The 24377-nt window shown below is 43.9% G+C and overlaps 15 protein-coding genes across 15 annotated transcripts; 8 read left to right on the forward strand and 7 right to left on the reverse strand.

The window, feature by feature from the left end:
• Window positions 1-186: 186 nt before the first annotated feature.
• Window positions 187-2911, forward strand: K450DRAFT_190332 (uncharacterized protein). Its single transcript, XM_051584449.1, has 6 exons — window positions 187-286; window positions 347-538; window positions 612-1902; window positions 1975-2191; window positions 2261-2411; window positions 2480-2911. The coding sequence occupies exons 1-6, from the start codon at window positions 259-261 to the stop codon at window positions 2683-2685; spliced, it is 2085 nt and encodes a 694-aa protein (XP_051443047.1). The 5' UTR covers window positions 187-258; the 3' UTR covers window positions 2686-2911.
• A 291-nt stretch (window positions 2912-3202) lies between these two features.
• On the forward strand, window positions 3203-4276 carry K450DRAFT_248757 (uncharacterized protein). The gene is made up of 4 exons (XM_051590281.1): window positions 3203-3344; window positions 3424-3615; window positions 3679-3816; window positions 3886-4276. The coding sequence occupies exons 1-4, from the start codon at window positions 3233-3235 to the stop codon at window positions 4119-4121; spliced, it is 678 nt and encodes a 225-aa protein (XP_051443048.1). The 5' UTR covers window positions 3203-3232; the 3' UTR covers window positions 4122-4276.
• A 413-nt stretch (window positions 4277-4689) lies between these two features.
• On the forward strand, window positions 4690-6245 carry K450DRAFT_248759 (uncharacterized protein). The gene is made up of 2 exons (XM_051590282.1): window positions 4690-4923; window positions 5053-6245. Exons 1-2 carry the CDS (start codon window positions 4756-4758, stop codon window positions 6082-6084), a joined length of 1200 nt encoding a protein of 399 aa, XP_051443049.1. The 5' UTR covers window positions 4690-4755; the 3' UTR covers window positions 6085-6245.
• A 31-nt stretch (window positions 6246-6276) lies between these two features.
• K450DRAFT_248762 (uncharacterized protein) lies at window positions 6277-6863 on the reverse strand. The gene is made up of 2 exons (XM_051590283.1): window positions 6488-6863; window positions 6277-6413 (listed from the first exon to the last, which is right to left on the reverse strand). The coding sequence occupies exons 1-2, from the start codon at window positions 6635-6637 to the stop codon at window positions 6399-6401; spliced, it is 165 nt and encodes a 54-aa protein (XP_051443050.1). The 5' UTR covers window positions 6638-6863; the 3' UTR covers window positions 6277-6398.
• Window positions 6864-7041: 178 nt separating this feature from the next.
• Window positions 7042-8718, forward strand: K450DRAFT_248763 (uncharacterized protein). Its single transcript, XM_051590284.1, has 2 exons — window positions 7042-7325; window positions 7438-8718. Exons 1-2 carry the CDS (start codon window positions 7107-7109, stop codon window positions 8386-8388), a joined length of 1170 nt encoding a protein of 389 aa, XP_051443051.1. The 5' UTR covers window positions 7042-7106; the 3' UTR covers window positions 8389-8718.
• K450DRAFT_248767 (uncharacterized protein) lies at window positions 8534-10246 on the forward strand. The gene is made up of 5 exons (XM_051590285.1): window positions 8534-8749; window positions 8821-8894; window positions 8962-8982; window positions 9074-9536; window positions 9601-10246. Exons 1-5 carry the CDS (start codon window positions 8678-8680, stop codon window positions 9841-9843), a joined length of 873 nt encoding a protein of 290 aa, XP_051443052.1. The 5' UTR covers window positions 8534-8677; the 3' UTR covers window positions 9844-10246.
• K450DRAFT_248775 (uncharacterized protein) lies at window positions 10247-12578 on the forward strand. The gene is made up of 4 exons (XM_051590286.1): window positions 10247-10816; window positions 10886-11103; window positions 11199-11344; window positions 11415-12578. Exons 1-4 carry the CDS (start codon window positions 10649-10651, stop codon window positions 12530-12532), a joined length of 1650 nt encoding a protein of 549 aa, XP_051443053.1. The 5' UTR covers window positions 10247-10648; the 3' UTR covers window positions 12533-12578.
• Window positions 12579-12987, reverse strand: K450DRAFT_248777 (uncharacterized protein). Its single transcript, XM_051590287.1, has one exon. The coding sequence runs from the start codon at window positions 12801-12803 to the stop codon at window positions 12624-12626; it is 180 nt and encodes a 59-aa protein (XP_051443054.1). The 5' UTR covers window positions 12804-12987; the 3' UTR covers window positions 12579-12623.
• K450DRAFT_248784 (uncharacterized protein) lies at window positions 12715-14261 on the reverse strand. Its single transcript, XM_051590288.1, has 3 exons — window positions 13914-14261; window positions 13053-13722; window positions 12715-12978 (listed from the first exon to the last, which is right to left on the reverse strand). The coding sequence occupies exons 1-3, from the start codon at window positions 14162-14164 to the stop codon at window positions 12898-12900; spliced, it is 1002 nt and encodes a 333-aa protein (XP_051443055.1). The 5' UTR covers window positions 14165-14261; the 3' UTR covers window positions 12715-12897.
• Window position 14262: 1 nt separating this feature from the next.
• On the reverse strand, window positions 14263-15387 carry K450DRAFT_248787 (uncharacterized protein). Its single transcript, XM_051590289.1, has 5 exons — window positions 15140-15387; window positions 14969-15064; window positions 14794-14897; window positions 14587-14726; window positions 14263-14497 (listed from the first exon to the last, which is right to left on the reverse strand). Exons 1-5 carry the CDS (start codon window positions 15245-15247, stop codon window positions 14376-14378), a joined length of 570 nt encoding a protein of 189 aa, XP_051443056.1. The 5' UTR covers window positions 15248-15387; the 3' UTR covers window positions 14263-14375.
• A 144-nt stretch (window positions 15388-15531) lies between these two features.
• K450DRAFT_273205 (uncharacterized protein) lies at window positions 15532-15777 on the reverse strand (the record flags this gene model as incomplete). The annotated part of the gene is made up of 2 exons (XM_051593079.1): window positions 15532-15644; window positions 15717-15777. 2 exons carry the CDS (start codon window positions 15775-15777, stop codon window positions 15532-15534), a joined length of 174 nt encoding a protein of 57 aa, XP_051443057.1.
• Window positions 15778-16893: 1116 nt separating this feature from the next.
• K450DRAFT_248799 (uncharacterized protein) lies at window positions 16894-19236 on the forward strand. The gene is made up of 3 exons (XM_051590290.1): window positions 16894-18324; window positions 18428-18623; window positions 18716-19236. The coding sequence occupies exons 1-3, from the start codon at window positions 16908-16910 to the stop codon at window positions 19107-19109; spliced, it is 2007 nt and encodes a 668-aa protein (XP_051443058.1). The 5' UTR covers window positions 16894-16907; the 3' UTR covers window positions 19110-19236.
• A 127-nt stretch (window positions 19237-19363) lies between these two features.
• Window positions 19364-19964, reverse strand: K450DRAFT_200614 (uncharacterized protein; the record flags this gene model as incomplete). Its single annotated transcript, XM_051584638.1, has 2 exons — window positions 19364-19819; window positions 19902-19964. 2 exons carry the CDS (start codon window positions 19962-19964, stop codon window positions 19364-19366), a joined length of 519 nt encoding a protein of 172 aa, XP_051443059.1.
• Window positions 19965-20341: 377 nt separating this feature from the next.
• K450DRAFT_248804 (uncharacterized protein) lies at window positions 20342-21550 on the forward strand. The gene has a single exon (XM_051590291.1). It carries the CDS (start codon window positions 20392-20394, stop codon window positions 21442-21444), a length of 1053 nt encoding a protein of 350 aa, XP_051443060.1. The 5' UTR covers window positions 20342-20391; the 3' UTR covers window positions 21445-21550.
• Window position 21551: 1 nt separating this feature from the next.
• K450DRAFT_248809 (uncharacterized protein) lies at window positions 21552-24321 on the reverse strand. Its single transcript, XM_051590292.1, has 5 exons — window positions 23965-24321; window positions 23756-23851; window positions 23316-23681; window positions 23193-23256; window positions 21552-23118 (listed from the first exon to the last, which is right to left on the reverse strand). The coding sequence occupies exons 1-5, from the start codon at window positions 24077-24079 to the stop codon at window positions 21744-21746; spliced, it is 2016 nt and encodes a 671-aa protein (XP_051443061.1). The 5' UTR covers window positions 24080-24321; the 3' UTR covers window positions 21552-21743.
• Between the last annotated feature and the right edge of the window lie 56 nt (window positions 24322-24377).

A 24377-nucleotide genomic window follows, 5' to 3' on the forward strand; every position in this document is an offset into this window, starting at 1 on the left:
CAAAACAAAAGTGCACGACTGCAAATGAATGAGATTTCGATACCAAGTGTCAGGAGAAATAAGGTCTGAAATAGAATTAGTAGTATGGATGGCCGTAGAGCATACCACCATGTTGGTTTTGCCATAGGAATTTCTACTTACTGCTGAAGCAGACATGTGACTTGTGCCTGTCGCCTCTGGGTGGAATTTTTTTTTTTTTCTTTCTTATAATCTGCTACACCGCTTTGGACAAATCTCAGACCGTTTAAACCATTCACCATGTCGACATTAACGTCGCTTAGTGTTAGTAAGTATTACCCACATAATATCCCATCAAACAAATTACATACTTACCTTCTCCATCTAGACAAGGGAAACACTCGATTTGCACCCAAGGTCAAACCCAGAATCAACCGTGCGTCAAATGATCCCACGAAACAAACCAGTGAAGCAGTAAAACCAACAAGTTCACAAAAACCAGCAGATAATGGAAAAGAAAAAGAGCAGTTCAGCAGTGGAAGAATTGCAAAATTACCTGTCAAGGTGACCAAACCACAAAGTAAGTAAATCGACCCCGCCCACTGCGCGACAATTTAATCACTACGTCGAGTTATTTATTCTATCATCTACAGATACCACCCCTATAATACCTCCAACATCCTCAGCACGAGAATCAGCAGGGCCACCTAGCATTGTCGCTACCCCTATACCGACTGTCCAGACCACGTCCGCTCCAAAGGTTGCACCAGCCGTTCACAAAGCAGCGCCAACGGCCATACCAACCGTGGCATCTGCGCCGCCCGTCTCGTCAGCAGCAAAGCCCAGCGTTCGAAGCAAGATTGATAAAGCAAGAGCAGCAGCTACTTTAGGAAAGCGGAAGGCGGATGAGGTAGCTAGTCAGACCAAAGAATCGGCAGTCAGAGGCACTCCAATGTCGTCGGCGAGCAAAGGCAAGGAGAAAGAGAAACTGAAAGCGAAAGCGGCTGCAGGAAAGCAAAAGGTTGCAGTCAGCCAAAGCAAAGCGGTCGAACCAAATGAAATGCTATCATCTGTATCGAAAAGTACGGCAACCCCGGATCCCATGAATAGAGCTGTAAGAGCTGGTACTCGTTTACCTATTGTTCGCAATAGAGAAATACAAACCAGAGACGCCAAGGGCAAGGAGAAAGAAGTTGACCCACTGTCAAGAGCTGTCAAATCTGTAGATGGATGGAAGCCTATCAATGCAAGGAAAAAACCTGCTGCTGTTGCTCAAGTGGAGGCAACGTCGAGCCTTGAAGCTAAAGCTAAAGCCACTAAAGCGAAAGCCACTGGTTCAACGACCAAAGCCAAAGTTACTAAAGCGAAAGTCGCTGCTTCAGCGGCTAAAAAGCTTACAGCTGCCGCCAAGGCCAAAACCTCCAGTGCTGAAAAAGCAACGGCGAAAATGACGACCAAAAAAACAGTAACCACTAAGCGAACTGTTTCACGCAAACCACGCGCTACAGCTGACGTAGCCGAAGCGTCAACCAGTGCTTCAGCGGCGGCTAAGACGGTACGGAAACCAAGAATGGCCATTAAGCGAAAGCGAGTTCCCATCATACCTTTAAAGAAACGAAAAATACCTATTCTACGTACACCAAAACCAAAACCTCTACCACCACCGCTTGTCACTCTCGACGAGTTCCAAGGCGATCCTATGGTGGATGATTTCTTGGACCGACCAATGAGCGATTTCATCAAGGATGATAAGAAGGGAATAGTGTCAAAGATGTTCAAAGAATTTGAAGAAACTCGTTTGAAAAAGCGAAAACGGGAAGAAACACCTCACCAGAATGCAGCGGCTAGTACATCTCAGACAGTTCCTGACGTGGTCATGCCTGATATCAAGAGACAGAAGGAAGAAGAAAGCAAACCGTTAGAGGACACAGCATTGGAAGAGAGGTGAGTTCAACATTTACTGGCGATATGATTTTTCCACTTATCAAATGCTGATTTCCCATTCTTTGTATGAAGCTCCTATGCTCCACAACTGCAATTCGTCAATGGTAAAATGGTTCTTGATACTGAATCGCTAGCCATCAAGCGGTCAGCTATGGCTACTGATATTCCTGCCGAGGCCATGGAGATTGTTGAAGAAACCTCGATGAGTAGGGTCGTCAACAGTCAGTCGTATGGAAAGAAGAGTAAGAGCCAGCGATGGAATGCTGAAGAAACCGAGAAATTCTACAATGTATGTACTGCTCTTTTGGGGAAATGAGCGCGATCTGCCTGTACTTAACTTTTTGCTTTGACTTGTTAGGCTCTTGCGCAATGGGGAACGGATTTCGAAATGATTACTCGATTATTCCCTGAACGAAATCGAAGGCAAATCAAACTCAAATTCGTGAGGGAAGAACGAGTCGCTCCTAAAAAGGTCACTGATTACTTGATTCGAAAGATCAAACCAGTTGGTAAGTGGCAAGGGAAGGTTTCCATTCTATCTAATCGAAAACTCATCCATCTTATTTTTATTTCCAAGATATGGAGCACTATATGAGCATCACGGGAAGAACATTTGAAAACGAAATGAAGAACATGGACGTCGACTTCAACAATTTGGTGCCAGAAAAAATGGAGACGGAAGCCAAGGGTGAGACAAGTACCGCCGGTGCTGAGGCAGAATTGGAAGCAACCGTACCAGAAACTGAACCTGAAGAGGAGGTCTTGGGTTATGTTGATGCATGAAAGAGATACTGTTTATATAAATTGTCTGTACCATACATAATAAAATGCACATTAATGGATAGTCGTGATGCACAGTGCAGCTCGTGGTTCATTGACTGTGCATCATCTTATGGCATTGTTCGTACATCTGTAGAGAGAAGGCAGCTGTAGGAAACTACACATTCATACATAATTGTGCTAGATCATATACAAAAGCATAATCACTAGCCATAAATTTCACCTATACACTACTGTTGTAAATATTCGTAATGTGGTGTTCTTGGTGATGAGCAGCAAGTGACAAAGAGAGAGCTGTCACGCTTTTTCGCCACAAGGATCGCCACATATTGTTAGGATAGAAGCGTAGTGGAACCTTATAAGCATAATGACTTGTACCAAACTAAGCGTTGACAGCGCACTATGTTCTCTATGATTTGTCCACGGTTTAAATCAAATCAATAGCTTAGCGGGATTTTCCTTTTCAGGTGCCGACCGTCGAAAAAAGTTGTTAAAAAAAATTCGGCTGCTTTCTTTTCTCATCTTACTCTCACCCCCCTCCTCTGTAAACATGGCCGTCGATCTTCAAAACTACGATGAGGAGCAAGTCCGTCTGATGGAAGAAATGTGCATTGTCATTGACAAGGATGACAAGCGCATTGGTGCCGAGAGCAAGAAGACGTGTAAGTATAGATGATCCATCTTTTTCTGCATTGGTCTAGAGGCGGACGTCTAATCTTGGAGATTTTCTTTCAAATAAAGGCCATCTTATGGATAACATCAACACCGGTTTGCTCCACCGCGCCTTCAGTGTTTTCTTGTTCGATTCTCAGAACAGACTTCTTCTCCAGCAACGCGCTAGCGAGAAGATCACCTTCCCCGATATGTGGACCAATACCTGCTGTTCTCACCCCCTTAATACAGCTTCCGAACTGGTTGAAGAGGCTCAACTGGGTAAGTCAAAATGGGTTAACACTATGACAGGCGATGGTTGCTAACGTGGGGTTGTATACGTAGGTGCACGAACAGCCGCTCAACGCAAGCTCGACCATGAACTTGGTATCAAGCCAGAACAAGTCCCTCTTGATGATTTTGAGTTCTTGACTCGAATTCATTATCTTGCACCAAGTGATGGCATGTGGGGTGAACATGAGAGTAAGTCACCCTAAAATTGTTACATTCCGTATCCATTCGGCTAACAATCCATGTATTTTTTTCTCTCAGTCGATTACATTTTCTTCATCAGAGCTGATGTGGATATGGACATGAATCTCAACGAAGTTCGTGATACTAAATATGTTACCCCTGAGGAACTTCGTGCCATGTTTGTTGACCCCAACATCAAAATGACACCTTGGTTCAAGTTAATTTGTGAGACTTTCCTGTTCAAGTGGTGGGCCAACATTGATCAGCTTGAAGGTCAGCGTGACGTTGATACGATACAAAGACTTGGATTCTAGGATGGCTTCGCCGCCGCCTGTTTGATTTTTGGTTTATAATACCTACGTGCATATTCCTTCCCCACGTTGTATTGCTTTCTTTCCCCTTCCCCCCCCTTTTTTTTTTTTATCTTACTACACACCCATAATTTTTTTTTCCTTAGCCCATGTTGAATATAGAATATAGAAGCGGCGACAGCGGCTTACAAAAAATAGCGTCCAGTCATTACCACATGTTGTATGTCCTTTCATGTTCCCTTGACACAAGTTCTTCATTGACCACTTCCGGCAAGTTGGACCAAGAAGCCAAAGCGAGTAGCATGCGCGAATCCATCGAATTTCCACGTTTTTTTCAAGTCTTTCGCGCTACACAAAACTAAATTGTGCACACTCATTTCGTTGGGAATTGTCCCAGCGTGCAATAATATTCCCAGTTTGAAAGTAGTTGTAATTTGTTGCAAATGGAAGATCCAAAAATACCCATTCCCTTTATTATGCTGACGCTTAGAACTGTGGCGGGTGCACAAGGATGATTTGGTGATCAGACGTGTAATTTTTTTATTTTCTTTTTCTACTTACATTATCCAACGTCTCGTTTCTTTCTCTTCTTCTCTTCCCTCGTTGTCCCCTTTCCCTTTCGATCATTTCAGTGTGAATGAAAGGTGTCCAACAGCACACTGTGTCTGCTGTCGACCCATCGTCAGGAAATGGATTACAACAGCTACGGCTGCCCACCAACATAGCTGAGTCGTTTGCAGATGACCTTATACGGGAATTCGATAACAGACGGTCTCAGTTACAACTTGATATGCTACGAGCGCAGGTACATCTTCTTCTCCCAAAATTTTATTGGAACACAGTCAATCGCGCGTGGGATGATACCATTAATGGAAAATGACTTTGTAACTCATTGAAAAAAATAATTATTAAACCCATCTTCCCCTCCTTTCAGCGTGCTCAATCCAGTCAGCAATCAACGAGTCAACTGTATTCATCCAGTATCATATCACCAGGATTCTTTTCACCTCCTGTATGCCCAGTGATGGAATCAACATCGCAAGACCAGCGCTCTATACGGTCCAGAGACAGAAGCTATTCAAGTGGTGACGTTAGGAGTTCAAATGCGACTCAGCCAAATGGTACAAGGACGATCATCGAAAATAGACGAAGAAAATCGGCTGGAGAATTGTTACGGCGATCTTCAGCATACTTACGGCAAAAGTTACAGTTATTTAAGACGGTGGGCCCAGGGTCAACCCGATCAGAACCTTTTCGTTATAGCCAAAGGCTCAGTAAAAGTCAGCCTGAGGGTATTCAAACAGCGGATACGACGTTAACCCAAAATATCCGACCTAAAAAGTCCATGGAGACAGTAAGATCATTATTTAACTCCTGGCGATCATACCGAAAACCGCAACATCAGCATGTTCGTGAGATATTTGAACTGAACGATGATGACTTGACCACTCCGCCCGTGCCCCCTCTACCACCATCTAAAATCGCAACCAATACTACCATTTCCATATCGCATCTCACTGCATCCGTGACCCAATTATCTAAAAAGTCAGCTACCACCACTCGCTTGCCACCGCCTATCATCCGCCAATATCCACCACGACCGCTGGTTTACTCAGCTGTGGATTTGCCTCTGAGATCCAATAGTCAGAGGGAAGAGCCAGCTCACGTACTAAAATCCAGATACCGTCAATCTATGCCAGTTCTACCGCGAGATGGGCTAGAACCCGTCGCAGATAGAACTCATCGACGTCGTCGATCATCTGATCCTGAAGTCCCTACTGCAGCTACTCCTATTGGCCACTTTGAAAAAAGTGCTCGTAGATTGTCGCGCGTATTAGGCTGTAATACCTTGGTGAAACGAGCCTCTACTTCCTTTCGTAAAAAGGTTAACAAGGTAAAACGAAGGCGCTCCATCAACGATGTCTTCCGTAGTCCTGAACAACAGGTCGAAGTGCTGGTTGCCTAAGCCCCCCCCCCATGGAAGGACTGGCATCCATCCATCCTACTCAGCTTATCTGCATAGCCGCGCTTCTGGAAGCGTTGCTCATTAATGTTAGTAAATAGAGCCTGCTTTTTCACGTCAACTCCCCGAGATACATACCCCTCTCTTCCTGTTCACCCATACCGATAATGTCCCATATCAGCGTTGTAATTTGCATCCCTCCCCCTTTTTTCTCTTGGTTCCCCATTACCCAACAGCTGGTGTTTCTACGGTAGCGATTTTTTTTTTCTTCAACATTAGAATACCCCTAGTCACTCGCATTCTCCTTTCATGAACTCTTATGCATCTACCTTCTATTAATTATGACCCATTTAAGATATTTTAACCAATGAATGAAAGAAAAAAAACAATGCAATTTTTTTTTTACCATTTTATGCTTTGACTTGGACCTGGAGGTGGATCTTGGGCGGCGCATAACAATAGCCATCCAACAAAAAAGTCTGTCTGCACCTTGAGCTATAAAGAAGACGACGAGGAAAGACAATACTTTTGATAAAGCTTTTACTTTGCGTGGCATCAGCTCCAGTATATGGATTCAAAGACGGTTGATGCCACGATTATTATTTTTTTTTATGTTCCTTAATTGCTGTAAATTAGAAAGAGCAATTTTCGAAAATCGAAAGAAATGCTCAATGGATGGTTTCCAAAAATTGACGTGTAACGTAAAGTAGACGTTTCACGTCTTTAGTTTGGTTTAGGTATTGGCAGTTGTTCCGTCAGCTGGGACTTCACTCGAAACAAGCCTACCCTCCAGTAGAAGAACAATTTGCTCGACTTTGCCAGCCGGCATCCAACTTGTAGCTGCGCTGGAACAGTGTGACGTCGTCAAAGTGGGTAACATGAATCAGATCTAGGAAACAGAAAAAAACCGAGCTGAAGGATACACGTGATACAGAAGTTTTGCGTATGTGTGCGGATCCAGGCCATTCTTGTCGCCAAATCGCTTTTTTGATCGAATTCGTTTTGTAAAGCACAGGTTGCAATCCATGGTCTCTCCTATCAATGAATACACTCTAGAAGACAATACTGTCTTCTCTATCGAAGGCAAGGGTTTAAAGCTGAACACTGCTGAAGATGTGCAGCCCTTTGTCGATACCATCCTCCAGATGGACGATCTTCAGGAAATCAGAATGAGTGGTAACACCATTGGTGTTGAGGCTGGCAAGGCTTTGGCTAGCGCTTTGCAATCACGAAAGAACATCAAGGTAAAGGCAGCCTTCTCTTCATGCCCTGGTCACCCGCCAACGATCAGGAACCGGCTGGCACAGTCAAAATAAACATCACGCCTCTAATGACCCCATTTTGATGCATTTGCAGATTGCCAACCTTTCAGATATCTTTACTGGTAGACTTCGTGAGGAAATTCCACCTACTCTCAAGGCTATTTGTGATTCTTTGGAAGACAAGGAGAGTCTGATTGAATTGAACCTCTCTGACAATGCCTTCGGCCCCGCTGGTGCTGAGCCATTGATTGATTTCTTGACCAACAACCGATCCTTGCAAATCCTTCGTTTGAACAACAATGGTCTTGGTATTGGTGGAGGTACTATGATTGCCAAGGCTCTTTTGGCATCTGCTAACAAGGCTAAGGAGGAGAACCGCACGTCATCTTTGCATACCATCGTGTGTGGCCGCAACCGTTTGGAAGATGGCTCCAGCCAAGCTTTGGCCGATGCCTTTGCTGCTCATGGAACTTTGGTAGAAGTCAGAATGCCTCAAAATGGCATTCGCCCTGATGGTATCAGTAACCTTGTCAAGGGTCTCGCTGAATGCAAGAATCTCAAGCACTTGGATCTTCAGGACAATACCTTCACTGCCAAGGGATCAGTTGCTTTGGCCAAGGTTTTGCCTACCTGGGAGCATCTTACCCATCTCAATCTCGGTGATTGTCTACTTTCTCGAAAGGGCGGTCTCGCCGTGTCCGAGTCCTTGAAGCTTGGCAAGAACAAGAAGTTGGAATGGATCAACTTGCAGTACAATGAAATCCAAAACGACGGTATTTCCGTCCTTGCTCTCGCTATTGAAGAACATCTTGATCAACTTACTGGTCTGGAACTGAACGGAAACAGAGTTGAAGCCGAAGACTCCTCCATTCAGAATATTATCAGTGCCCTCACGAAATGGGAGCATGAAGATGCTTTAGATGAACTCGATGATATGGAAGAACTCGACAGTGATGAGGAAGAAGAAGAAGAGGAAGAGGAAGATGAAGAGGCAGAAGCTGAGGCTGATGAACTCGCAGATAAACTTGGTAGTACCCATATTTGAGAAAAGCCTGTAATTTAAAAGCTACCATAGAGGATAGTGCTACTATACAACAATCCATAAGACCAATATCGATATACATTTATACATATATTTTTTTTTCTCTCCAACACCTTTATCATGCATGCTACATTACAATTTTTTGGTTGCAGGTTTCGAAATTGTCTGTGTTGCAAAAAAAAAAAAAAATACTTTAAGCGTAGATATCGGCATTTCCATCATTGCCCAGACTTTCTTCTTCTGCTCCTCCGTAGAAACTCATTAGCCGTCATCGCTTGGACTGTCTGTTGCAATGTCAAGTTTTTTCGACGTAGCTCTTTCTGCTGCCATGGTCGTTGGCCCGGTGGTCGGCTATGTTGATCAGGTAGCTTACAACATCAACCCAGAAAGCAACATGAGCCATGGCAATGCTAATCCATCCTTTCATGCTATCAGTATCTCATCGTCCGACGAACTAAATCCAGCGCCGGTTTCAATTCTATAACGTGCGCTGTACTTCTCCTATCCAGGTAAGTCAATGTGAATGAAAGCGGAAATATCCAGTGCCATTTTCTAACTATTTATTCGTCACTTCAGCATATTGAGAATTTTCTTTTGGTAAGTAAAGCTTGTGCCCTCGCGTGCCATCACTCGCATGATATGGCGCTCAAACAACAGCAAAATTTGACATCTTCCAATTATCTTCTAGGCTTGGCAAACGTTTCGATATCACACTTTTATTCCAGAGTATCTTGATGATCATCTCTCAGCTTATCTTGCTTGAATTAGTGGTCCGTCATCGTCCCATACCCAGTGCATCCACACGGTACTCTACTGTTGGGCGCGACTCGTTCTCGTCGGATGTTTCTTCAGTCGATGACCCTGATTTTGACGACGTTTTGTTTCCTCCTTCCTCGCAACGCCATTTCATCGGTCGCATGTGGAACCGCTTCTGGGCATGGGACCGCTATATCGATTTCGTTATCTTTCTTGCCGGTTTCACGGCCATCACAGCCATCCTGTATCTTATTTTTGGATCATTCAGTGTGTTTATCGAAATTCTGGGAGCCGTTAGTCTGAGCATAGAGGCCACTGTCCCAGTTCCGCAGTGTATCGCCAATTTCAAGGCTCGTTCCACACATGGATTTAGCTGGTTAATCCTTGGAACATGGGTAAGCTTCACTGGATAATAGCCCATGATGCAACGTATCCATTTATATTGATTTTATTCTTCAGTTCTTGGGCGATGGCTTCAAGTTCTTCTATTTCATTTTCACAGGCTCACCGCTGCAATTCATCATCTGCGGTGCTTTCCAGTTGACGGTCGATTGTATTGTAGTAATTCAATTCATCGTGTACTCGCCGGCCATGCGAAAGCGTTTAGGCATTCGACCTCCTCAGCATGAAATTGATCAAGCAGGCGAGCTTGCCTATCGACGAGCTTCCGCAGAGAGCCGTTCGTATGAACCTATTGCTTGAACCAGTGTGCCATCCCGCCGACTGATTTTTCCATTCGGCGCATCATGCTCTGAATAATACTTTTCAACCTCTATGGTGAGGTTCAGGAACGGATGATCAACCATGATCGATGACCCCTTGTACTTTTTTATTCCTTAAAATTCCAGTCGTGTACCATTAATGTCTTGTTATGTGATTTATACAAATCGGTGTCTGATATATCAATATGAAGCATAATAGCGTTCATGTCAGTGCAAAGTGTAGGACAAGTGGAAGACTTGCAACCCGACGGAAGGATTGAATGGCGGAGATAAAGTAAAAGTACCAGTTGACGCGTTCGATTAGTTTCTTTCCCAGAATTTACATCGTAACGACTGTGTGATCACCACAATTGAACGCAGCCATCCGTTTCATCTGATTATTATTTTTCCGTTGGAGAACTTCATTGGCTAAAACATCGTTGTCTCGCCACCTCACCTGACAATTCCTTGTTCAGCGTGGTGTGTTGATCTCAGGCTTTTGTTGAATGTTTGGCATGTAAATATCGATCCTGTCTCATGTAATTTTCTGTTCAAACCAATTAATACATAGCAGCAGGCCAGTACAACTGAAACGTACGTCCCAGTTGGAGGAAAATGAAAGTCCGATGTGACGTCTTGTTCTTCTTTGGTTGAACAGCAGCTTCAATTTTTTTCTTTCCTTCAGTTCCACAGCCTTGAACTAGGTCCAACTCTCTGCATATTTTCTGTTTATTTCATCCTATATAGGTCCCTTGCGAACCATAGCAGCAAGGTAGAAAAGATCCACACCACTTAAACAGACCGATATGAAGATACTGAGCTTAACGACCGTCACGTCAATGGCTCTGCTGTTGCTTCCAACAGCAAACTGCCAACAACAACAACAAACTTTTCTTTCACCACAAGAGCCCACTTACCAACAACCTAATGGTCTCGAATTACATGGCAACTTTCTCCATATAACCGACATGCATGTAAGCCAACCTTTCAACTTTGGTAGTGTCTCGATCGCTGAGCTTAACTGTTTTGTGCGTTTCATATAGCCTGATGCTTGGTATCGCATTGGAGGATTGGTAGACTCGGCATGTCATGACAAACCTCGGAAGAGGAAGGACAAGGGCAAGGAATTGGCAGGACCTCTTGGTGTATCTCAATCCGACTGTGATGCGCCGTTTGGATTGTTAGAAGCAACTCTGGACTGGATAGGTAGAGAATGGAAGGACAAAATTGACTTTGTAATTTGGACTGGTGATAATGCAAGGTATTGTCTTTTTCAATTGCCACTGGACATGTGCTGTTGTAGTTTGAGTCCCATTGGCCAATTTCTCCTTGAACTGACTTTTGCAACCTAACCAGACACGACTCCGATAGCAACTTACCTCGAACTCGCAAGGAGATCTACCAGCTAAATCAAAGAGTGGCGGACCTCATGGAAAAAACCTTTGGTTTCAATCCGGCTGATGGTCCTGACCAACATTACGTTCCAATTGTTCCTTCCTTTGGTAAGTGCAGAGGGCGACGAAAATGGGCTACCGTAGTGGTGTCACTAACTGGGAAAATTTTTCTCTTTAGGTAACAATGACTGTTATCCACATAACATTTTTTACGAAGGTGGGCCAACAAATCCTACCATCCGCCGATTTTTGGACATATGGAGACCGTTTATACCATATGATCAGTTGCACACATTCCAGTCAGGCGGATATTTCGCAGTAGACGTCATTCCTGGAAAAATTCGCGTACTAGCTCTCAACACGCTTTATTTCTACAATTCCAATGCCGCAGTGGATGGTTGTGATACGCGTGGTGATCCCGGCAGAGTTCATATGGTTTGGCTGGATACACAGTTGGAATTGGCACGTCAGTTGAAGCTTAAGGTACACATCACCGGTCACGTCCCACCTCGACCAAAGGCTTACTACAGCAGCTGTCTCCGAGAATATACGCGCATCGCACAAGAGTATAGCGACATTATTGTTGGTCATTGGTATGGCCATGTTAACATGGATCATTTTGTTCTCTTGGACGAGAAGGATGATGAGGAAGACTCAGACGACTTTTTGAACAGCAAAGAGGAGGATGTGAATGTTCTTAAGAACATTCCTAAATATTTAGAAGACCTACACCGTCGATACAGACGAGGAGTCAAACCCAATGCCAGCGAACAGGTAGTCATCAACATCTCACCCCCCGTGCTACCCGTATATCTTCCCACCTTCCGAATTGTTCATTACAACGTTGACGACATTGAATCACCTGCATTTGGAGATCTTCACGGGTATTCACAATACTTTTCCAATGTCACTTATTGGAATAAGCATCAACCAAAAAAGCTTCCAACTCCACTAGACGGAGAAGAAAGTGTAAAGCTTAAAAAGAGAGATGAAGATGATCTTACAGCCAATGATGAGCAAAGCCCAGATGATACGCTTGACGAAGATGCTTTCAAAAGAAAAAAGCCTGTTCACAACAAGAAAAAGCCCAAGAAGCCAAAGCAAGGTCCCATGCCTTATCTTGAATTCGCGCTCGAGTACACCACCGAGAAGGATCTCGGTATGAAGGATCTTAGCAGAGACAGCTGGGTTGATCTTGCCCGACGATTGACTCGAAAAGGCAAAGAAAGCGAAAAGTTTTGGCGATCCTACGTCGATAACATCTTTGTTCAGACTATGCGAAACAAAGAGTTATAATTGTACAGTCAGTACAAATCAATCTATCTATCTAACAAGTGTTTTTTCAACATGTATAATTTTGCAACTCTTCTCGGTCCATCCATCCCTTTCATGATTCGAGAGCCCTATATCCATCTTTCTGTCCTTTTAACATTTTAATGCAACTTATATTGTGTATTTGAGTATAAAAACAGGTTCTATGTCGCTTTGACCCTACGATAACAATGGGGAGGGGGAGAAAAAAAAAGTGATGGATGTTTGTAAACTGTTGTACTTTTACAATGTTCATAATGTTTCGCGTTGATTGGATAAAACGGAGAGTCGACTCCTCTTGGCGGGTTGGTCGGGGGGAGGGAGGGGAATAACAATGTGGGGGAGGGCAGTTATCTGCTCATCATTTCGTTGTATCGCACATAAGAATAGTAGCCAGAGCCAAACAGAGCAAGAAGAATACCAACACCGTTCTAGAAAAGTCAAAAAAACTCATGAGTTAATCTTCTGTCATCCCAAATTAAAAATTGTTTTCATTGGCACTTACCAAAACAGTAATGGTATTCTGGAAGATCATGGCAGCTAGCATAGTCTGGACACAACTCTTGGCAGTACCGGATATCGTGTTTGTAAGAGCAGAGGTGTACTTGACTTGCAAGAACATAGCAATGTTGATACCGAATCCAGTCACACCGGTCAGAGTCATAAGGGCCCAGAAGTTAACGTTGTCCAAGAAATCAACGTTCGCTAAGATTTCGTTGACTTCACCCGACAAAAGAACAAGAGGACCGAGCATAAGAATAGCAAGAGTGGTGTTGTAGTGAAGCAATCGCCATTGGTTGTTGTCGACAACACTCAAGGTTTTCTTAACGTAGATACCGTACAAGGCAACAAAGGCAGACGAACCGACACCATAGAAAATACCGGCCCATGAAAAGTTGATTTCTCCATAAGAACCAATGGCAAAGCCAAGGAACACAATGAAACAAGCCAAGAGAGCGGATGGAGACGTCTTTTGTCCAAGGATGAGATAGGTGAACAAGATGGTGAAGTTGATAGAGAGGGATCGGGCAACCTGGTAAAAGGTAACCTCAACATACTTGAGGCAAAGGTTGTTCAAGGCCAACATCATAACGTAGATAAAGGTCAAGGGAGCAATCTTCTTTGCGAGAGCAGTGTCGAATTCATAAGGAGGGATGATACTGAAGGTCTTGTAGCTAAAGAACAAATGCATCGGTGAGAACACAGCATACGAGGTGGGAGGGTTTTGGTATAAGGTTATGTGGAATGCACAAAAGCATCGCCACATCGAGACTTCCACCGAGGCGGCATATTGTAGCGAAGACCCAAAAATAAAACACACAAAAAAAATCCCTCTCTTTTTGACACCATTTGGCTGGCTACTTACGATTTTCCAAGTTCGGCCCAGATAAAAATGACGACCAGAGCGACGACAAGTTGGAACCAAGTAACGAACAGAGGATAAGGGAATTCATATTTAGATGAGCTGAGAATGTACTTGTTCAGGAACACTACCGAGAGCGAGATGACAAAGTAAAATGCAACAACGATAGCAATCAAGGAAGAAGGGTGGTTCTTTTCAGCACGATGAGCAGCCGGGGGTGGCAAGAATGCTTTCTCATCTTCTTTGTCTGACATGATGAAGGAAAGGAGGAAAGAGCTGAAGTAAAGTGGATCACTGGCCCCCAAGTCCAAAATAAATAGCCCTAAATAGAGCCAGCCCAACCAATATTCCGGATTCCGTCCGCTTGCTTTGCCAAAAGATAAGTGCCGTCGAAAAATTTTTCCTTTTTTTGTTTTTATATCTTTTTATTTTCTATGTAGTGTTTTGTACAGAATGAAGGGTTCTCTAGAAACGACGATAAGGGTTTGCAAGTTCTTTTAATAAATCAGAGGGAAGAGGTGGTGATGCTAAGCTTGGCTCAAAAGTGACTTTGAGTGCTTCATTGGCAGACGTTGACTTGAACTCGTCTGTGAAACAAGAAAAAAATGATAATAATAAATCGTCTGTCCGCTAAGTTCCGGGTGGGTCGGTGACATGCTGGGTTTTTTCCACTTACCAGATCTCACATCATCGTATCGCTTTCCAGGCTTTGGTATTTCAACGTCGGTACCATGAACAAAGCGTGTCCATTTCATGACCTTACGTCCGTCCTTGGTGTCCTTCTCCACTCTACGTCTATCGATTTTGGTGGCTCGTCTGAAAAAAATGGCGCATTAGCCATACTACAATTTGGCAAAAATAAAATTGTGAGGAGGACACGTACTGAGTTTCAGGGTCTAGGAGCATCACGTTGGATATATGCATTGCTTGTTCTTGTCTCATGATACCGTCAGGGGCGGATGGCTGCTTTGGAACATGCTTCTTTGCCTATTGAAACAAACGGGAAAACAGTGAGCTGGTAACTCGAATTTTCATCGTATTTGGGCTCGAATGCGTACCAATTTCTTTCCATCAACAACCACAAGGTTTCTCTTTCTATCGACCGATTTGATCTCGCCAATGGTATCTTTATCCTTTCCGGCAATGATGGCGACCTTCATTGGTTGGAAAAAAAAAAGTGGTCAGATTGACGTTTAATGCGATTGGGAATGGCCGGTAAAACTCGTTACCTTGTCACCAGTGACAACATTCCAAGTCTGTACTCGGTCTTTAGGCGCAACCCATGGTGAACGCTTGAACAAGCGGGTGCTCATGCCCTGTGACTTGAATCGATGCATGGTTGTGTTTGCAGGGAATGGAATGGACAAACGTATGTGACGGTCTTTCTACTCAAGTTTCTGTTGAATAAACATCCTCTCTGCATATAAGCCACCAAAATTCAATCTCCCTGGCCCACCCACCACTCTAATATCCCCTCCCATGATGTGTATATGGTATTGACAAAAAAAGTTTATATTAAAGAGTGTATCTTTTTACATTATGTTGTATGATGTGGATATGAATATACAGTTGATACAGATTCTCTGTGATAGAGAAGGAGGTCGGTTGTCAAAAGGAAATCCTAATACTTTAGAATAATATAGAAGGCGTGGATGACACCAGGAATCCATCCAAGACAGGTCAACAAGATGTTGATGCAAAGATCTTGAGTGCAACCGCGCTCGAGGAACACACCTAATTAAAAGAACATGAAAGAAGGTCAGTAACAAAGCAGCCATGCGGTAAAGTTTCATGTGAGGATCATACCAAGAGGTGGGAGGATGACAGCAGCTATGAATTTGAAGATATCGCTAAAAGTGAGAGCCATGTTTGTGAGAGTAGATGTTTTGAATAATGAAATTTTGATCTGGCTCTCTTATGCACCTTATATACCTTTCTGTTCGCCAAAGCCAGCCTTGGCTTTTCGTCACCTGGATATGACAGGATCCCGTTTTTCATCATGACGTGAGGTACATGATTGCTATAAAAGGAAAGTTGGGTAACAAATCTTCTAATATTGGGCTTTTTAGAAACTGTAGAAACGTCAAACAGAAGCCAGAAATTGCAGCTCCTGTTACTTAATAGTCGTCATCGTCATTTACTCAAAGCAAAATAAAGGTTTTGTTCAGGGTCACTTGAACTTTAGAATCATCATCTCCCTGAAACATTTACCAATGGGTTACAACCGTGTCTATTTTTCTTTCGGTTTGTTATCTTGGCAAGCTCTGTAAGACGAGGCTGATGTTCACCAATCCAATCCAGGGATCGCCTCCTAGCGCCACACGTAGTCACAGCATCGCCAAGGAAACTAAAAAAAAAAATTGCCTGAGCATATTGACAAATGCCGATTTCGATGCTGCATGAGGGTCTGCAGCGAAGGAGTAAGCGGGATTTGCAACTTTATGCTGTGACAAAATAAAAATAAATAACATGTTTTAGGGAGGTTGACTCACTTACCATGACCTTGGGATTGCGTGCCAGTCTCAAACGTTGAAGTCCCTTGGCATGAAATTTCCAATGATTGGGGGAGTTAAGTAGCGGGCGAGGAGTAAAGGCCCCCAGCCGCTGAGCTTTTTTTTGGCCAGCATTTCATTAGGTTTTAACTGCAACAGCGAAAGTTGGTATAATTTGTCCCCAACAACCAGTGCAAAAATGGCTGATATTCATGATTCTTCGGATTTTGCATGTGATGCTTTGGAGACCTGCACCTGTCAAGTTTGCCTCTACACCAGCAAACATGCCATATTCTATAGACAAAGTCTGCTCAAATACTCGATGAATGAGTAACGTTGTAGACAGTACAGTTAAGCAAACATTCAGGATAAAAGTGTTGGGAGCGGCGATCCACGGTTCGCCCAATTTGGAGCTGAGATATTACAAATGTCACATGTATGCGCTTTGACACCTAAAAAGATATATAACCTTTGTTCAAGGGAAAAGCAAGCCAGGATAATCCCAATGGCAGAAAACAATGACACGAAAAGCGACGATGAAAATCAAGTATTCGTCGTTCCAAAATCAAACAAGACATTTAATCTAGCTGACACAACCTCGTTCGGATTGGACGTAGCATCTGTGTCAACCACAGTGGGTCTCGACATAGCCAAACTTTCCACAAAAATGGGCTTTTTGATTGCAAAACGCTCCCTCGACGCAGTGTCATGGCTTGTTAATCCGCAGAGCGGCGATGAGGAGGCCGCGCAAGTCATCTCCTGGAGCAACGCTCCCATCAGCGCCTTGCTGGCCGCTGCTTCAGCAGGCGTTTCCTTCGGCGAAGCGGTTAGTATTGGGTCCATGAATGTTGCGTCTACGGTAGTAACGACATCATTGGAGACGGCAAAAGATTCCATCGAAACTCTGAACACCTTGTTCGGAAGCACTGACACCGCCCGCTGCTTGGAAGAATTTGTTCAGCTCGTGAAGCGTGAGTGGGTGGTGAAGGACGAAGATCGTCACCTCCTTCCCGATAAATTCGCAGATTTTACACTTGTCGGTACCATCAAGGCATTGACAGCTTGGGCAGCCATACAGAAAGTCACAGACGAGCATTGGAATCGGCAAGTGCTGGAAAGTTGCACTGAACTGGCGATGTTCACTCAATGGTTGGATGACGAAGATAGTAAAACGCTTTGCTCTGAAGACGAGTCTCAATCCGATCCAACCGTTCCTTTGCAAGAGCCAGAAGACAAAGAAACCATGATGGTCACGGGCAAAGAAGAAGATGAACATGGTACCGTGTTTGAAGGTACTATAGAGCCTTCAGCACCTATGCTTTCCACCGCCGACGTAGTATCTCACAATGTGGAACAAAATATTCCCGGTGGCGCTCAATATGGAAGTAGACGGAGAGGATCTTCATGCTATCCATTTATTGAAGACAATGACAACAACATTGAAGATGTCCTGCATAACCTTAAGCGGTACTCCAAGTTCTCTATGGGCGCATATGGGCGTACCTTCATGAGGATGTTTGGACTTGCACTACCGCCCATTCCTACCGATACTAGCCATATAAATCCTAATTTCATCACATTCGCCCATTATACCAGTACATCTTTGGATAATGTCATTGGATTTCCGAACCCACAAGAAGATACGGTGAAGACTGAAAAGAGTTATGCACCTTCCTACTATTTAATCAAGGACCATGACTCCAAAACCATCATCTTGTCGTTCAGAGGCACATTTTCATTAAATGATCTAGCGGTTGATCTGACATGCGAGTACGATGATTTTGTGATACCCGGAGACCAGACGCCTCGAACATATAGGGTCCATAGCGGCATGCACCGCGCTGCAAAAGCAATCTATCATGGAGGATCAGGAATACTGATGACAGCCGTTAAACAAGCATTGGTTGAAAACGAAGGCTATGGTAAGCATCCTTAAATCGAATATACCAATTGAGAAAAAAAATAGTCCTGATGCATCTGACGCGTATCTTCCATCCACAATCTTATTCGGTGTTTTATCACTAGGCTTGGTTCTGGTTGGTCATTCCTTGGGTGCTGCAATTGCCTCCATCCTGACTTTGATGCTGGCATCACCTGAATCCTGTACAACAACACTTCAATCCGGTTTACCACCGTTTCGGCCGGTTAAGACATATTGTCTGGCGTCACCATGCTGCATGGATATTCAGCTCTCTGAGCGTTCACGCAAATTGATAACAAGGTAAGCTTGGCGGCTGTAGTCATGGTGACGATCTGAGCATTTTTAAAGTTCTTTTCGTCAGTATGCTAACACTATAATTTTACTATCTATAGTATGGTGTACTCTTACGATGTGATTACGAGACTGTCACTGGGCTCAATTCGAGATTTACGAACAGTAGTAGCTTGGTTGACCCAAGACGGCGGAGAAAACGAATTATCGACTTCAATTATTAGACGTGCCTTAAATCCAGATTCCAACACCGTCAACTGGATGGTATCACTTCGCGCTGGCTTGGAAGCTAAAATGCAAGCTGAGAAATTATACCCGCCAGGCACAGTATATTGGGTACGCGACCATCCGGTCAATGAAAAATGTTTTCAGCTTTATCGAATCGACAAGGTCGAGAAAGTGCTTAACAGTCTCATCTTTGGTCGAACCATGATCAGCGATCACTGGCCTCATCGTTACGAGTTCATCCTATCTCAACTTCAGAAAGAATCGTAACTTTTTTTCAGCCAAACCCAAAGGTCCAGGAAACCAAAAGCCGGCCATTTGTCATAGAAGATTTGATTCTCCATTTGAAAATACCTGTCTCTCTCTCATTCATTCCTACATTACACTATATTTCTTTATGATATGTATAATCCATCTTTTATTTTGATTTACAAGCTTTGTAGAATCAATAGGATAATCTTACAAATGTAATTCTCAGTAATAATACAGTATACACTCGGCTAAACATATATAAATCAATCATTCTATACAACAACAGATCCAGGAGGGGGAGCATGGGGTCCTGCTACACCAGCAGAGTACGGGTAAGCTTGTGGTGGAGGCATACCTGCACCACCTATTGGGCCCATACCTGCTCCACCCATTGGGCCAGGACCACCCATAGGACCACCCATCGGGCCACCCATCGGGCCACCCATTGGGCCAGGACCGCCCATTGCACCAAGGCCACCCATAGGACCAGGACCACCAAGACCAGCTGGACCCATTCCTGCGGCAGCTGACGGGCCCATGCCAGCATAGCCTGGTGCGCCTGCCATTGACTGCTCAGCGGCAATTTCTTCATTCAATCCAACTGGCGTTCGCACTGCAAAGCGGAAAAACACCCATACTAAGAAAAAGACGATGGCCAATACCAAGAAGATGTACCCTACAGCTGGTGGATTGAGGTGTACGACGTTGGCTATACAAATGATCCAGACCTATTTTCCACGGGAACAAGAAAAAAATGAACTGGTTACCCTCGTGCGGAAGCTGGATCAGCCATTGTTTTGGCGTACTTACTATCAGAAAAATAATCGACAGCAAAAGGGAAAGGTGGAATAAGCCGGCAGTAGGAGGAAACATTATTCAAGTTGAGTAATTGGGGAATTCACCCCATCTAAATGCGACTTTATGTACATTCCTTCGGAAGGATCTAGCTGTGACGTAAAAACTACACTCATGTATGTTGACACTTAGTCAAAAAGGTATAAAAATAATAATGACGATCCATGACTTTCTCTTATCACTCACTACCAGGGGGTTAATGTACCGAGACAAAGCAGCAACAAAAGTTAAAAGACATCAAACACTGGCTGGCTTCTCGATCATGAAAGGAACGTTTTTTTTTTCGCTCAACGGTCCGGTGAGGCGCAAATCATGCCTTCTAGGCTGTAACATCACGCGGAGGAAAACAGAAAAAATAAAATCACGTCTTTTCCATTTCAGCGCTTTTAATATTTTTCTCACGTATTGTCCACTTTGTCTTATGTTTTTTTAAAAGCAATTCGCTATGTGGGATGTCTTACCAACCGAACTCTGCGGAAAGGTTCTGACCTACGTCAGCCTGCATGATCTCTTTACCGTACGAGCCGTATCTTGGCGATGGCGGAACCTAGCCGAACGACAGACGTTCCATCATATTCGTGATCAAAACATGGTCAACACGGTTGAATTCGGGAATGAGAGCAGCTACATACAAGTCAAAATGTATGCCACTCAATTCGACGCCGCCAATGGAGTCATCACCTTCGAGTGCCGTGAACAACCATCCACGGTGCTCTTGGCTACTCGTCGATCAGGGGTGATTTTACCTGTGCACCCAAAATTCATGACCATCCACTTTGATGGATGGACGTCTGGTAGCATGCCAACAACTCCCCCTGAACAACTCTCAGAGAAAGAAAAGGAACGCTATAGACTTCATTCAACGTATAATTATGCCCAAGAAAGGGCTTTGGAACTTCCCAGCTGGGATAAGGCCGGCTCACACTTGGTGGGCGATCATGATCACATTCTGTCATTTGCATACTTGCAGTCACAATCTTATCACACTATCATCTCCTCATATGCTACTTTCCACTGGCTCAAGGTGTCCCTCTCCTGGCTGGCAGCTGGCCTGGCAGGTGGCGTTTCGCAAACTCCCTTGGACCAAATTTTTGCCGCACGCTACAGTTTACTCTCCGGTCAACTGGCGAAACAAGGCTGCTTCAAGTACGATGCTACTTCCGAGCCTGTACTACGGTATATTATGAATGACGAGAAGCAGACTTTTTGTGACCTCGTAGAATATATCCGAACCCACGACATGGAAACGCGGTTGTCTCGGTTACAGCATGCTCTACCTGCTGTTGGCGTTGATTATCGCATGATCTGGAAATACCCCTTCGCTAAGGCCTTTGTGACCGGCCGCGCTCTCCTTCTAAGTGAAGACGATGTGATAAGAGGAATAGAAGGAGGAGAGCAAGAGTGTAAAGCCTTGTTGCAGAGCGTGTACAAGCGAAGAAACTGCGAAAGAGTTATTCGTGAACAACAACAACGACGTAGGAGTGTGATTCAAACTTGAATCCTTCTAAACATGATACCCCTGTTTCTGACCTTCCATTTCATTGCAAACGTACTTCGAGCTCTTAATAATACCGAATTTTCAAAACGATGGGAAAATTGTCCTTTTTTTGTTTGAGGGTGTCTGGCTATTGGCCGATATAACAAACCGCAGGTTTGTAATGCTTTTACTTTATATTTCAATACATTATTGAAGGGGTCAAGATGATGTACCAAAATATTGACTATTGCTGGTAATGCTGAGTATGATTAAACAATTGGGGGGGGGTGGGGTTTACTTCTAAATTATTGCACATAAATTCAAGTATTGAGTAATAGTAACATACAAAATGATTCGAGGGAGTATTTTCGAGTGTCTTTGCCATACCAGCCGTCAGACGCTGTTGAATCACCACTTGTCAGTGCCAGTCCACCTGAGCCTGTGCGATGACTATGTCCACTTCCTGAAGAGGCTCTGTGTTCGTCACTGCTGTTATGGTGTTCATCAGCGTCTCTTCGTCCTGATGCAGACGGTATATGTAGTGATGAGGATGCCGGAACTGATTCAGCAGCACTGGGTAGTTCCAATTGATGTTTGTCTGTATTGCCCTGAAGATGATCGCTATCTTGATGAGCTAAATCAACTTCTTGCTTAAATATCTCTTTGACTTGCTTGGAAAGTGGATCTTGGTGAGGGTGTACTTCTGTATCCTGCTCTCCCTCGTCTTGTGGTCGCAAACGCCGACTTGGGTTAATTTTATCATTCTTATTGGTGGGTGACATGTCAATAGGTGGGTTGCTTCTTTTCACATGTGGATCTTTTTCATTAAGCTTTTGTTGTATATGGGGGGCTCCCAACCTTTCTTCGGGTTTGAGATTACCTGGCGATCGAACCAGTCGCCCAGGCTCTGATAGAATAGGCAGCTGTTCAGCTTGCCCATCCACGTTCATTAGCGCTTGCGGAGTCGCTAGCGTACCGGATGTATGCATATTATTCAGCGGGTTGACTGGAACTGAGAAATATGACTCTGCTGATGGTGTGTCCAATTGTTCGGGTATGGAAACATTGCTTCCACTGGACAAAAAATCCACTTGACCGTTAGGAGTATCGAAGAGCTTTTGCTGCCCAACAACGAACACCTTCGAGGCTGAACCATTAGGAGCAATTTCAGTAGGGTATAGACCATAACTCATATCAGCTGGATAGACAGGACCAGCTTCACTAGTTGCATCAAGGCTCGTCCAATGGTTCCATTCCGGGTCAAATATGTCAACTTGGTTGATGGAGTAATCAAACAGCTCGTTATTGTCGTCGTCATCCTGTCGTAGTGTGTGGCCACCAAAAATGACTAACTTGTTACCTAGAGCGATCATAGCACATTGGAACCGATCCCGCGGATAGCTTCCAGTGGTAGATATGAGATAATCCGTGTCCATGGAAGGACTAGTGGAAATGGGTGAGCCAGGATCTACGTCCATAGCTTCATCTGTCCCGTACCGCTGCCTTGAGGCATGGCGTCGGGCATCGAACATTTCCGGATGTTCAAATTTGTACCAAGTGGACTTGTTAAAGTCGAATTTGTAGAGATCGTCATAAATTCGATTACATTCATTTTCGATCTGACATCCTCCAAATACGTATATGCAGTTATCGATAACTGTGGACGCATGTCCAAATCGAATATGAGGCGTCCGACTTGGTTTTGAAAATGAGATAGATATAAATGTGGTTGTTCTGTTGACATCAGATTATAGGAAAACCCTGCTTACCCAATAACATGAGGTTCTAGCCACTCGTTTTGGACAGTATCATAGAGGAACATATCATTCTCACCTAAAAGAAGTCGAGTTAGCACCGGATATAGCCCCAAGGGTATCGTCAGAGACACTAACCAACTGAGTGATAGCATAAACCGCCAAATATGGCAACGTAGCGGTCGTAAATGACATCGACACTATGTTCGTGTCGAGGTCGTGGTGGCGTGCCGCTGGCGTCGTCAATTAGCTTTAACTGGAAATTCCGCGTATCCAATACGTACAGAGTATTAGAAAGAGTGAATGACTGGACTTCTCTACCTCCGAACATGTAAATCAAAGGACCAATAGCAACGGCAGTGGTTACAAAAGCCTTGATTTCAGCATTGCCTTGTATGCTGATCGAATGCCGTTTCCATATCCAATTCTTGATATCCAGCTCGAAGCAGTTGGGTTCGGCGGCCATGAATGGTAAATAGAATTTACGGCCGATGAGCACGCCACCTAGAATAATGAACAGACTTTTCTTTTAATTTTGTCGATCCAGACAAGCGACTGATTGAGTTCCTGTTCCGTACCTCTTGGATTAAAGACAGGTGGAGCATGGTCGTAGTTGAAATTTACATTGTACCAAGCAGCATTTTCAAAAGATATGGTTTTATGAATTAAGCTTGCTGATCCAGTAGATAAATAGTACAAAAGGTAAACGATATTTAATAACAGGTTCATTTCGAATGGGTTTTGTAAATTTATTTTTAAAGTACAACCGTCCATGTGGCATACTTACCGAAAGGGCGACATGTCTGTGCGAGCGAAGCCAAAGTGAACTTGTCGCACATTCTGATGATCTGGCGAAGAATGTCCAAATTTAGGTCCAAGATCGTGGTCGACCTGAATGCCATTTTGAACAAAAAGTGCAAAAGCAATTAAAAAATGAGACAGTTTTTTAAAAAAAATGTGCAAGGGACTTTTAGAACCATAGCCTATTGTTCACCTTATATATTTATGATGTCATGTTAAAAGGCGCACATCAAAAGAAGTCCAGAGAAAGCCAAAGAAAATTCGAGCGACGCCATTGGCACTGAGGAGCCGCTTGGAAGGAAGGGTTTGTATCCCACAAAGTTTATTTTGTTCTGCTGCCAACTGTTCAGTGAGTTTATTTTGTTTGCTTCAGCCATCTTCCTCTTTTCCTATATATTT

The sequence above is a fragment of the Umbelopsis ramanniana genome (genome assembly GCF_025399195.1).
Source record: "Umbelopsis ramanniana AG unplaced genomic scaffold K450scaffold_42, whole genome shotgun sequence".
NCBI lineage: Eukaryota > Fungi > Mucoromycota > Umbelopsidomycetes > Umbelopsidales > Umbelopsidaceae > Umbelopsis > Umbelopsis ramanniana.

Bases quoted from the DNA above. Each gene is read 5' to 3' on its own strand.
- K450DRAFT_190332 (XM_051584449.1), top strand. From the start codon at position 259: ATGTCGACATTAACGTCGCTTAGTGTTA. The intron at 539-611 runs GTAAGTAAATCG...TATCATCTACAG, and splicing joins CAAGGTGACCAAACCACAAA to ATACCACCCCTATAATACCT. The intron at 2,192-2,260 runs GTATGTACTGCT...TTGACTTGTTAG, and splicing joins AAACCGAGAAATTCTACAAT to GCTCTTGCGCAATGGGGAAC.
- K450DRAFT_248757 (XM_051590281.1), top strand. From the start codon at position 3,233: ATGGCCGTCGATCTTCAAAACTACGATGAGGAGCAAGTCCGTCTGATG. The intron at 3,616-3,678 runs GTAAGTCAAAAT...TTGTATACGTAG, and splicing joins GGTTGAAGAGGCTCAACTGG to GTGCACGAACAGCCGCTCAA. The intron at 3,817-3,885 runs GTAAGTCACCCT...TTTTTCTCTCAG, and splicing joins CATGTGGGGTGAACATGAGA to TCGATTACATTTTCTTCATC.
- K450DRAFT_248759 (XM_051590282.1), top strand. From the start codon at position 4,756: ATGAAAGGTGTCCAACAGCACACTGTGTCTGCTGTCGACCCATCGTCA. The intron at 4,924-5,052 runs GTACATCTTCTT...CCCTCCTTTCAG, and splicing joins TTGATATGCTACGAGCGCAG to CGTGCTCAATCCAGTCAGCA.
- K450DRAFT_248762 (XM_051590283.1), bottom strand. From the start codon at position 6,637: ATGCCACGCAAAGTAAAAGCTTTATCAAAAGTATTGTCTTTCCTCGTC.
- K450DRAFT_248763 (XM_051590284.1), top strand. From the start codon at position 7,107: ATGGTCTCTCCTATCAATGAATACACTCTAGAAGACAATACTGTCTTC. The intron at 7,326-7,437 runs GTAAAGGCAGCC...ATGCATTTGCAG, and splicing joins AATCACGAAAGAACATCAAG to ATTGCCAACCTTTCAGATAT.
- K450DRAFT_248767 (XM_051590285.1), top strand. From the start codon at position 8,678: ATGTCAAGTTTTTTCGACGTAGCTCTTTCTGCTGCCATGGTCGTTGGC. The intron at 8,895-8,961 runs GTAAGTCAATGT...TCGTCACTTCAG, and splicing joins GCTGTACTTCTCCTATCCAG to CATATTGAGAATTTTCTTTT. The intron at 9,537-9,600 runs GTAAGCTTCACT...TTTATTCTTCAG, and splicing joins GGTTAATCCTTGGAACATGG to TTCTTGGGCGATGGCTTCAA.
- K450DRAFT_248775 (XM_051590286.1), top strand. From the start codon at position 10,649: ATGAAGATACTGAGCTTAACGACCGTCACGTCAATGGCTCTGCTGTTG. The intron at 11,104-11,198 runs GTATTGTCTTTT...CAACCTAACCAG, and splicing joins TGGACTGGTGATAATGCAAG to ACACGACTCCGATAGCAACT. The intron at 11,345-11,414 runs GTAAGTGCAGAG...TTTTCTCTTTAG, and splicing joins TCCAATTGTTCCTTCCTTTG to GTAACAATGACTGTTATCCA.
- K450DRAFT_248777 (XM_051590287.1), bottom strand. From the start codon at position 12,803: ATGAACATTGTAAAAGTACAACAGTTTACAAACATCCATCACTTTTTT.
- K450DRAFT_248784 (XM_051590288.1), bottom strand. From the start codon at position 14,164: ATGTCAGACAAAGAAGATGAGAAAGCATTCTTGCCACCCCCGGCTGCT. The intron at 13,723-13,913 runs GTAAGTAGCCAG...TTTGTTCTTTAG, and splicing joins TGGGCCGAACTTGGAAAATC to CTACAAGACCTTCAGTATCA. The intron at 12,979-13,052 runs GTAAGTGCCAAT...TGACTTTTCTAG, and splicing joins AGAATACCATTACTGTTTTG to AACGGTGTTGGTATTCTTCT.
- K450DRAFT_248787 (XM_051590289.1), bottom strand. From the start codon at position 15,247: ATGCATCGATTCAAGTCACAGGGCATGAGCACCCGCTTGTTCAAGCGT. The intron at 14,898-14,968 runs GTACGCATTCGA...TTGTTTCAATAG, and splicing joins TTGTTGATGGAAAGAAATTG to GCAAAGAAGCATGTTCCAAA. The intron at 14,727-14,793 runs GTACGTGTCCTC...CATTTTTTTCAG, and splicing joins CTCCTAGACCCTGAAACTCA to ACGAGCCACCAAAATCGATA.
- K450DRAFT_248799 (XM_051590290.1), top strand. From the start codon at position 16,908: ATGGCAGAAAACAATGACACGAAAAGCGACGATGAAAATCAAGTATTC. The intron at 18,325-18,427 runs GTAAGCATCCTT...TTTTATCACTAG, and splicing joins GGTTGAAAACGAAGGCTATG to GCTTGGTTCTGGTTGGTCAT. The intron at 18,624-18,715 runs GTAAGCTTGGCG...TACTATCTATAG, and splicing joins TCACGCAAATTGATAACAAG to TATGGTGTACTCTTACGATG.
- K450DRAFT_248804 (XM_051590291.1), top strand. From the start codon at position 20,392: ATGTGGGATGTCTTACCAACCGAACTCTGCGGAAAGGTTCTGACCTAC.
- K450DRAFT_248809 (XM_051590292.1), bottom strand. From the start codon at position 24,079: ATGGCATTCAGGTCGACCACGATCTTGGACCTAAATTTGGACATTCTT. The intron at 23,852-23,964 runs GTAAGTATGCCA...CTACTGGATCAG, and splicing joins ACAGACATGTCGCCCTTTCG to CAAGCTTAATTCATAAAACC. The intron at 23,119-23,192 runs GTAAGCAGGGTT...TTCAAAACCAAG, and splicing joins CTAGAACCTCATGTTATTGG to TCGGACGCCTCATATTCGAT.